This window comes from Solea solea, chromosome 3 (genome assembly GCF_958295425.1).
Source record: "Solea solea chromosome 3, fSolSol10.1, whole genome shotgun sequence".
Lineage (NCBI taxonomy): Eukaryota > Metazoa > Chordata > Actinopteri > Pleuronectiformes > Soleidae > Solea > Solea solea.
Window position 1 is genome coordinate 23188885 of NC_081136.1, and position 10510 is coordinate 23199394.

Here is a 10510-nt window from a genome sequence, read left to right on the forward strand (position 1 = left end):
GTCACTGACTTTAGCTTAGAGGTAATGGTCTATCTATCCCTTATATTGACTACCTAGAGCTAGATGTTGAGATTTTTGGTAAGTTTTTGCAACAGTGCAGGGTGTTCATTGTTAAGGAAATTCATCATGTCAGGTTCCTGGAATTTTAAGAATGAATGTGATTCCCCAGTGCTACCAATAGCTCTTTGGGCAGCACGGTTTGGCATTGTTTGATTTGCCTTCAGTATCTACAGCCCCACAGCCAGTTGTGCAGGCCTTACAAAATTTTACTAGGGCTAGTATACAGTCCCCTCAAGATGGTTCAGGTAAGGTAAAGGTTTGTGGTAATAAGGCTTGGCGTATCGGTGGGGGTACCCTGAAGGTGCAGGACAAGGTAGAGGCTGTGGATTTGTCTCCATTGTCCATTGAACAGCAGGGAAAGGTGAGATTGTTACTTCAGAAGTACAGCTCTGTCTTTACTAAACATGAGGGTGACTTGGGTTGCAGCAACCTTATAGCCCATAATATCACTCTGTTAGATCATGTTCCTGTCAGGTAGTGTTAGCATACCCCCTTCTGAGTATGATTTTGTGAAAGACCATATACTGGGAACACATGGCATCTCTCTTCTTCCAGAAGATCTTGGGTTCTTCCTTCAGGGAAGTCAGGAAGAAAATTGACGTCAGCTTTTTTAGCTTTCTTGGGCTTCTGTTTTGGTCCTGAGGACCGGCTATTAACTTGAAGTTCCTGCCACATGGAGCTAGTTCCTGTAGTTTCCCATTTTGAATTTTAAGCTGAATTTCCAGGAGTACCAACCCTTGGCAGACCCAGGCTCACTCAGGCAGGGATGTTTTTTGATGAGACTTTGTGCAACAATGTCATATTCTACTTGAGATGGGTAGGCAGTGTATGAGTACATTGCTTCTGCTAATTTGTATCTCAGATTTATTGTCTTTTCTTATATTAAGCAAGGTTCCATTCTCTTGGTAGGCTTCATTACCCCTTGTAAGCTGCAACTCAACATCATACGAAAATCTAGGAATCTCAAATGCATTAGGCCACGGGGGAAATGCCCTCGCAAGCCGATGAGGATGAAGACAAACTTGCCGTATCCAATGTTGAATCAGTGTGATATGACTCACTGGCCGGCTTGACAGTTATCTTCAGTGTTGCCTTCCCCTCAGGAAGATCAGACAAGCTCATGAAGTTGCAGAGCTCATTGTCAAACTCTCTATATTCATATTGGACCACCAAGTCACCTTCCAACCCAAGCTTACTTTTCAAGAATGAATAAAACTCATCAAGAGTCTCTGGCAAACTATTTTTCTGGATCTTCCGAATGTCATCTTTACTGAGAATGATACGCAGCAGCATTTATTAATTTCAACAGTTACCGCAATCCTGTACTACTGCTTCTAAGAAATTGGCAGGTTTGGGAGTTGATTTTGAGACCATCTTCAACCCAAAAAGGTCCAGCTAGCTCATCTTTAATAATACCAGCCCATAGCAGTACCCCACCTCCACCTTGCTGGCGTCTGAGTTGAAGTGGAGCTCTGTGTCCGTTACTAATCCAGCCAGGGGCCCATTCATCTAGTCCGTCAAGTGTCACTCTCATCTCATCAGTCCATAAAACCTTTGAAAAATCTGTCTTCAGATATTTCTTGGCCCAGTCTTGATGTTTCAACTTGTGTGTTTTGTTCAGTGGTCGGGTTTCAGCCTTCCTTACCTTGGCCATGTCACTAAGCACTGCAACTCCAGGTAGGTTGCAGTTCTGGAATATAACAGCACAGGGAGACAATGGGTTCGGAAAATATGCATACAAATGATGATATGGCCAAAATACTCATGTGCCTAATAATTGTGCACACAGTGTATACAATACATAAAAACTGGATATAACCTCTGAACATTGATACTATAGTACGTATATGTATATAGAAATATATATATACACATATACATATGCATGGCCTCGTGAAGTAATTTAATAGGACCCTGGGCCAGCAGCTAGCCATCCTTACGGCAGAGCATCAGTGCGACTGGGACGTCCACCTGCCCCTCGTCCTGCTGGCCTACCGCTCTACTGTACAGGACTCCACTGCCTGCACTGCTGATGTTGGGCAGAGAGCTGCGGACATATGTGGAGCTAGCCTTTGGGGTACCACCAGAGGTGCCAGATGCAGCACCTGGGCCGGACTACGCCAGGAAATTGCAACTGCCCCCTCCTGCTCTGGTGGTCATGGGCCCGCAGAATGAACTGTCTTCCTCCCCGGGTAGCCCAGCTCCCCAGTCTGCGGGGTCCCCTGGCCAATCTGCCAGCCCCAGGCAACTGTTGGGGGGGCTGTGTAACAATTCTGAAGGGGATTGTTAAGTTGCACTGTTCATTTTCAATGTGTGTGTTTCCAAAGGTTACAAAGTTGCACTGTTAATGTCCCTTCAAGGTGTTTCAGAGGTTCCAGGTATGCGCATGCGCAGTGGCTGTTCTGTGTCTGAGACTTGAGTTTTGAGGTTGTGTGTACGAACAGAGCGGCCAAAAACAGGTGGACAGGCACGACGATCCTCAAATATGCGACTAAAGCGCAGTCGTGGGATCAGCGTGGAACAGGACACTGACTGGAACAGGCAAACAGAGATTAAGCAGAGTCTCAGAACCACGCACATGCAATTAAATCCACTGATCAGCGAATCACAAAACGGAGGCGATAGCTCAAAAAACAACGTGTTGCTCTGGCTATGGACGGAGACAAACTCACAACCGGACAAAGGAAGGGGGAGTGGTTAAATACACTGAGGAATCAGGGAGACGACGAACAGCTGTGACAAACAAGACACAGGTGAAATAGGTTGGGTAATTACAAAGGGAAAAAATAAACTGCACGCAGAAAAGGGACGAAAAATACTTCAAAATGAGAGAGGAACTTTCACAATAAAATGACAGTGACAATGGAGCATGACAGACTTCCTGTTTAAGGAGGAACTTCCTGTGTCAGTGAAAGTAATGGATACCACAAAAGATGAGTGTTAAGAATATACATATGCTAAAGTGACAATATATGTATGTGGGTATGCTGTATGTATGTGAGAATGTTTGAATGTGAGAATGAAAATATGTATATGTAAGAGATAGAATGTATGTGTGTAAAAGTAAAGAATACATATGCATGAAAGTGTATATACAATATATGTGAGAGTGAATATGCATATTTGTGTTAAAAAGTAAAATGTATATATGTGAAAAGAACAAAAGTCAAGTCTTTACTTTTTTCTTTTTGTCAGTGATCAAACAGATATCATGAGAGAAACAAATGTATGTTGCCTCTTTACATCAAAAAATAAATAATAACATGTCATTATAACATGACACTGCATTTGTTTGCGTATTTGTCTTTGTTTTTTCTTTGTTAAGGGCCTTAGCTTTTTCCCCACAGTTTGCATTAACCCACTTTAGTTCCTGGTTGCGTACTACTGTCCAATCCAAAGCCACACTGTCATTAATAAGATGCAAGACTCAGAAGGTGCGATACTATAGGCTTTATAAAGTGCCTTATAATTTCCTCTATCGCTCTCATTCTCTTCTCAGCCCAGTGAAACATTATGACTTCACTTGCTTTATTTTCTATCCTTTACTCTGTCAGTGTCCTGACTTTAACTGATAGCTCACTTTCCAGCATCACCACTGCAGCTCCACCAGTACCCTCAAAGTGCACTCTTCTAAACAACTTCCAGCCAGGATTTTTTGTCCAGGGTGACTATGTCATTGGTGGGATTTTTCCCCTTCATTTTAATCTGAAAAAGCCAGACCTTAATAGCACCTACAGACCACCACCATTAGATTGCAATGGGTAAGTTTCATAGATGATAGTGGGAGGATTATACTTACTTTTTCCTGTAAATTATGTCTAATTTTGAACTCTTAATATAAAATGTAGTAGACTGAATGTGTTTATAATCATTAGAGTTTTTAAATGAACAGACTATATTCATCTGTATCAGCCACAGACTTTATCCCAGGGCTTTCCGGTGGGCTCAGACTATGAGACTGGCAGTTGAGGAGATAAACCAGAATCCAGTGCTGTTGCCGAATCACACTCTGGGCTACACAATCTTTGATTCATGTGGATTTCCACTGACAGGACAGAGAGCTATTTTATCAATGCTGAATGGGGTGAGTGAGGAAAACTCTTCTGTGTGTACAAATGCCTCGTCACTCCTCGCTGTGATTGGGGCTTCTGGATCTGCTCAATCTATTGTTTTGTCAAGAATCCTGCAGCCATTCCGGATCCCCATGGTAACAGTAACTTTTATTTATGTCAATCCTCACAAAGATTTAATTCTTTTCACACTGCACTCTGTTTTTACACAGATCAGCTACTCTTCTTCATGTGCATGTTTGTCAGACAGACAAAACTACCCAACCTTCTTCAGAGTAATTCCTAGTGATGACTACCAGGTAAAATGTAAAACATGTGGTCAGTTATTGTTTTCAGTCAAAGCTCGACACATTTACTCTGTCATCAGAAATGATTGTTACAACTACTTTTAAAGCTTTAACTGTAACATTAAAACTATGAATACACAACAGGCAAATCCTTAAACACTGAGAAATGGATTGAAATGTATAAGTTTTCCTCTTTCTTCAACCTGATTAACACACACTTTTCAGGTTTGGTCATTATAATAATAGTATATGGTCTGATGATAATCATCAGTAGATTTAAATGTTTCTGTATTGTTATAATCTTTATTATTGATGTTTGTCAATGTCTTTTTCTTTGTTAGTCTTCCTGCTTGTTTTAGAGTCTTAGAAACCACAGCACTGCTTACATTTTATTTAGATACATTTTTATTTAGGAACATTGCTTATATGTGTCGTCCCTAACAAATAATACATCAATATATATTCTGCCAAACTTTCATGCTTTATCGTTTACAGCCCAACCCTAGACCTCAGCGAACACTGCCCTGCATGTTTTAGACGCTGCCCTGCTCCATCACACCTGATTCAGATGAACAGCTCGTTACCAGGCTTCTGCAGAGCTTGTTGACGAGCTGACCATTTGAATCAGGTGTGTTGGAGTAGGGCAGCGTCTAAAACATGCAGGGCAGTGTTCCCTGAGGACCAGGGTTGGGAAACAATGGTTTACAGAATACAGCCATGTTATAACATGGCACAAAACCAAATTATTTATGAAGATATTGCTTTTCATTTGTGCAAGTTTTTCATGTCTGTGATATGAAACTGGGTTAGTTGATTGTTTTTTTCTGTTGAGCCCAGGTGAAAGCCATTGCACGGATGCTAGTGCACTTTAACTGGACTTGGGTGGGGCTGCTGCGAGGAGACAATGATTATGGCCGTTTTGCTGCAAAAGGTTTACTGAGAGAATTACAGGAAACCAAAGTATGTGTAGCGTACCAAGAAATGATTCCTCTGCTCTACACTCGCCAAGGGGGACTAAGGATAATGAAGGTATTAAAACACTGTGGGCACTATTGACTTCTTCCCTGCTTTAAACTATTTTTTGTCATTCACCCATTCACATGCATACATTGCATCAATGTGGAGCACATTTTTTTCTTTCATACCCATTCACACACTGCTGGCACAATGAGGATAAGTGTCTTGCCCTAAGAAACATCAACATGTAGACTCGTGGAGCCAGGAATCAAACCTTCAACCTTTCAGTTGAACGACAACTGACTCTACCACTGACCCTCTTTAATATGTTTACACCCTATGAAACTCTAGTGGCTGGGTAAAGTGGTGATTCGATGTTATAAAAAAATTAAATACAGTTTTTATAGTGTTGTTGTTAGTATAGTTCTGTTTCAGTTAAAGACACTTTTGTGCTGCCAACACATATTAATACATATTAACACATTACATCTCATATTTGTGGACCTACTGTTGTCATTAAATTCAGACACTCCAGGAAAAACTGTATCTTTGTCTCACTTTCATCCATTTATCTCATCAGGCCCTTATTATATTTAGAGAGGAGAAGAAGAGAGTCATGGTGTGAATTCTAACTCTCTGACCATATATAAAAAAAACCTTAATGAAGAACATCACTAAACTAAGTCCACAATACATCAGTACATGTGCTTTCAATCAAAAATGACAAAAGGATAAGAGTTGCAAAATGCGAGACTATGTCCAGAAAATAAAGAGGGTCATAACACAAAGATGAATAATGTCACAGGTATAAAATCTCAATGGTGGGAAAATACAGGGTGTGAAGTCAAGAGACAATATTAGTGCCAAAATGCAACAGGAAATGATGAATCATGTTAATTATAACATGACTTCACTTCTTTTCTATACTAGAAATACTAGTTATTTTTCACTGTGTACATCTGAGTTGATCTCATTGTCACTCAGTTTTGATTTTGTCTCTGTGTAAAACCCTGTCATCTACATTATCTGACCCTCTGTAAAGGTGATGCGTAGCTCTACTGCAAAAGTGGTGGTGGTATTTGCAGGCGAGGGGGAGATGACAACTTTCTTGAGAGACTACATGACTCAGAACATCACTGGAATACAGTGGGTGGGGAGTGAAGCCTTGATCTCAGTATCAGCCTTTTCAGAGAGAGAGTATTACCCTTACTTGGGAGGAACCATTGGGTTTGGCACCAAAAAAGGTCATATCTCCAGACTGGGTGACTTCCTGCAGACAGTAAACCCTAAGAGATATCCTGACAATGTCCTTGTACACGAGCTGTGGGAGTCTCTGTATGGTTGCAGTCCTTCTCCATCCTCTGTCACCCAGATGCCGCCCTGCTCAGGGCAGGAGTCTCTGCTGGAACAACACTCAGCCTACATGAATACATCCAGCCCTAGAGTCACCTATAATGTATATAAGGCTGTATATGCCATTGCTCATTCCCTGCACAACCTTCTTCTCTGTCACCCAGGAAGGGGGCCTTTCCAGAACAACTCATGTGCTCAGAGCAACAACATACATCCTTGGCAGGTACTGAATAATCTGCTATTTCTTTACCATTACAAACTGTGGGTCAAAGCCCAATGGTTGGCCTTGTAGTTTTGTAGGTGGACTTCAGACCACAATCACTATCTCCCATTTACCAAAGTCATGCAGCATAATGTTCATATGGCAAACATATTTTCTGTGTTCAATCTAAATTCAAAATTTTAATCTAAAAAAAAAAAAATCAAAATTAAACACATTTCATTAACATTTAATATATATTTCATGAAAATGGTTTAAATTGTTAATTGTTCCATTGTAGACACAACAAGATATTTTAATTTCCATGTGATGTGTTCACTTTAACGTTTTGTTAAATTTCTACTACTGTACAAATTTAGGCCGTGGATTTTTAGGGGCCTTACAACCTCAAACCTCTGAAGACTGGGAAGCTCTGCAAGACAGCATTATACTAAAAATGTTGTTCAAAGCAATTCATTGTTTCGTTTTGTGCATTTCTTCATTTTCAAGCTGCAACACTACCTCCAGGAAGTGAACTTCCAGATTGCTGGTGACGAGGTGGACTTTGATGCCAAGGGTGACTCTATACCCTATTATGATATTATAAACTGGCAGAGATTCCCAGCAGGAAACATTGAATTTGTCGATGTGGGTTTGTTTGATGGAACCAAGGCTGTTGGAGAGGAGCTGTTGATCCAGGAGGACAGGATAATGTGGGCAGGAAATCAGAATGAGGCAAGCTGCTCACACCATGTTTTTACCTTCATCAGATGCCAACTGTTGAAGTTCTGTAGGTCGAGATGGAGGTAAGTCATGCGGACAGAGCAGACTGGATACAGGGTCATTTGTTTTCATACACAACAAAGTTTCTAAGCCCAACTGGATTATGATGTGTTTGGTGACCTACTATCCACTGTTGTGTACCTCATTGATCTTTCTATATGGAATGTAAGAGTGAATGGTTGTTTGTCTCTTTGTGCTGGACTGGTGACCCCTCCTGGGTCTGACTCCGTCTTTTGTCTTATGTCAGCTGGGATTGGCTCCAGCTCTCCACAACCCTCATGTGCAAGATAAAGTGGTAGACAATGAATGAAACTTTCGTCATGACATTAAAGGCTTCTGAAAGAGCTCGCACAGATTTACAGATAAATATATTGAAGAGAACCACAGGTTATGGAATAGCTTATGGGCTGGAACCCAGTCCTCAGTGTACACCTTACAACCATGTGACCATCAAAAAGTTGTTTGATGACGACTGCCATACCTGTAGACAAGGGCTGGGTGATCTTGATATTTTAATATATATATCGAGATATAAACAAGATGTAACACGGGACAATATCACTATCGATAATAGTTCATTTTGCGTTAAAATGACAATGCATGGGCCGCAAGTTTGCACCTATTTCTCCTCTCCCTCTCCCTGCGTTCCTACACACACACACCCTTTCTGCTCCGCCTCCCCCTTCACTCTTACCTACACTCAGTGACAACATGGAGACGGAGTTTCTTTTTGAAATAACAGTTTGTTTTGCAGTTGCAGTAAATATGTCAGTGGAAAAGTCTTTATTGTTACTGTTAAAATGTAACAATATTGTATTTTTTGAATTAATAACTGTATATTATTGTTATGCAGGAAATAGATTTATTTTATTTTGTTAAAGGAGCATTTTTATTTCAGTGACCTCTGACATTTGGCATGTGGCTTCAACTTATAAAAGACTGTTTGTTTGTTTTTTAAAGGGTTTGATATGCTATAATGCTTTTATTATGTCACAGAAAACAATACATAGGTATACATAGGAGATATATATCCAGTATCGCCAATCAGCTAAAAAATATCAAGATATGACTTTTAGTCCATATCGCCCAGCCCTACTGCAGACTATGTCTGACATCTGCAGACAAAATACTGTATATCTAACCAACGTAAAACTCAAAATACTGTGTTAAACACACTTGAGAAAGTGGCACATATTTTGAGGAATGTTCCATCCGTCAAAAGATTAACCAATAAAAATGTACCAATATCAGCACATGGTCTTTCCACTCTAGGTGCCAGTATCTGTGTGCAGTGCCAGTTGTCTTCCAGGCTTCCGGAAGGCTGTCCGTCGTGGGGAGCCTATCTGCTGCTTTGACTGTGTACCATGTGACAGTGGCAAAATTAGCAATCAGACAAGTGAGTTTGAGCTGAACAATAAAATGTCAAAGCAAATCCATTCTTACAATTGTAGTACAGAAGTAATGCAATTCTGGAAATTGTTCATACTTTCTTCCCTTTAGACTCAGTAGATTGTACAATTTGTCCTGAGGACTTCTGGTCAAACAACGACAGAACAGCCTGCATCTCCAAGAAAGTGGAGTACTTGACCTTCGATTCGTTGGGAATAGCCCTGACAGTGATGTCTGTGGTGGGCGCCTGCTTCACTCTGGCTGTCTGTGGAGTCTTCTTCTGTCACAGACACACAGCCATTGTCCGTGTGAATAACGCTGAGCTCAGTTTCTTCATACTGTTTGCACTTACTCTGTGTTTCCTGTGTTCTCTGCTTTTCATTGGAAAGCCAACATATTGGTCCTGCATAATGCGCCACACTGCCTTTAGCATCACATTTTCACTGTGTATTTCCTGCATCCTGGGGAAGACCCTGGTGGTACTGGCTGCATTCACTGCCACCAGGCCAGGGCACAACATCATGAAGTGGCTGGGGCCAAAGCAGCAGAGGACCATCATCTCCAGCTGCACTCTGGTTCAGGTGGTTATCTGTGCTGCCTGGCTCATTGATGTTCCACCGTTTCCATCCAGAAATACACAATATGAACATTCAAAGATCATACTGGAGTGTAGTGTGGGCTCTAGCCTGGCATTCTGGTGCGTTCTTGGATATATTGGTCTACAGGCCTGTCTGTGCTTTGTATTGGCTTTTCTGGCCCGAAAGTTGCCGGGAAACTTCAACGAGGCCAAGTTCATCACATTCAGCATGCTGATTTTCTGTGCTGTGTGGCTAGCATTCATCCCTGCTTATATCAGCTCCCCTGGAAATTATGCAGATGCAGTTGAATCATTTGCCATCTTGGCCTCCAGCTTTGGCTTATTGTTCTGTCTGTTTGCTCCAAAGAGTTACATTATTTTACTGAAGCCTGAAAAGAATACAAAACAGCACCTGATGGGGAAAGAAAAGAATTGATGAAACACAAATTAACCCACAGTTATTGAGTCAGTAGCAAATGGACTTGTATATTTCTTTCAGTGACTTATGGATAACTAACCATTTAAACATGTTCATTAATCAATGTTGTTTTGATATTGATATATCTTTACAGATATGACACTGTAGTGTACATAATTGATCCAAATCACAACATTATCTCAACACACTTTATATAGTAAGACAGAATCCTCACAATATTTTCAATGATTTTTGTTTTATCAATAATAACAATAAATACACAAAATGTACAAGATCAAAAAAGAGAGTAGTCAATTTGTTTGCTGTCAAGAAGATTTAGATTACATGGAACTTTCACAGGATGCTTGCATAAAAGCAGTTATTACAATATGTGTAACAAAACAACATAGAAATATT

At 40.7% G+C, this 10510-nt stretch overlaps 1 protein-coding gene across 1 annotated transcript; it reads left to right on the plus strand.

The window, feature by feature from the left end:
- The first annotated feature begins 2092 nt into the window (after positions 1 to 2092).
- LOC131456012 (extracellular calcium-sensing receptor-like) lies at positions 2093 to 10111 on the plus strand. Its single transcript, XM_058623962.1, has 9 exons — positions 2093 to 2304; positions 3648 to 3821; positions 3979 to 4267; positions 4343 to 4429; positions 5255 to 5446; positions 6417 to 6950; positions 7437 to 7661; positions 8982 to 9105; positions 9210 to 10111. Exons 1-9 carry the CDS (start codon positions 2093 to 2095, stop codon positions 10109 to 10111), a joined length of 2739 nt encoding a protein of 912 aa, XP_058479945.1.
- Positions 10112 to 10510: the final 399 nt, after the last annotated feature.

What these genes read in the sequence shown, in the direction of transcription:
- LOC131456012 (XM_058623962.1), top strand. Translation starts at nt 2,093, where the DNA reads ATGTTGGGCAGAGAGCTGCGGACATATGTGGAGCTAGCCTTTGGGGTA. An exon ending in CCACCATTAGATTGCAATGG is followed by an intron (nt 3,822 to 3,978) that starts GTAAGTTTCATA and finishes TATCAGCCACAG; the next exon opens with ACTTTATCCCAGGGCTTTCC. An exon ending in CAAAATTAGCAATCAGACAA is followed by an intron (nt 9,106 to 9,209) that starts GTGAGTTTGAGC and finishes TCTTCCCTTTAG; the next exon opens with ACTCAGTAGATTGTACAATT.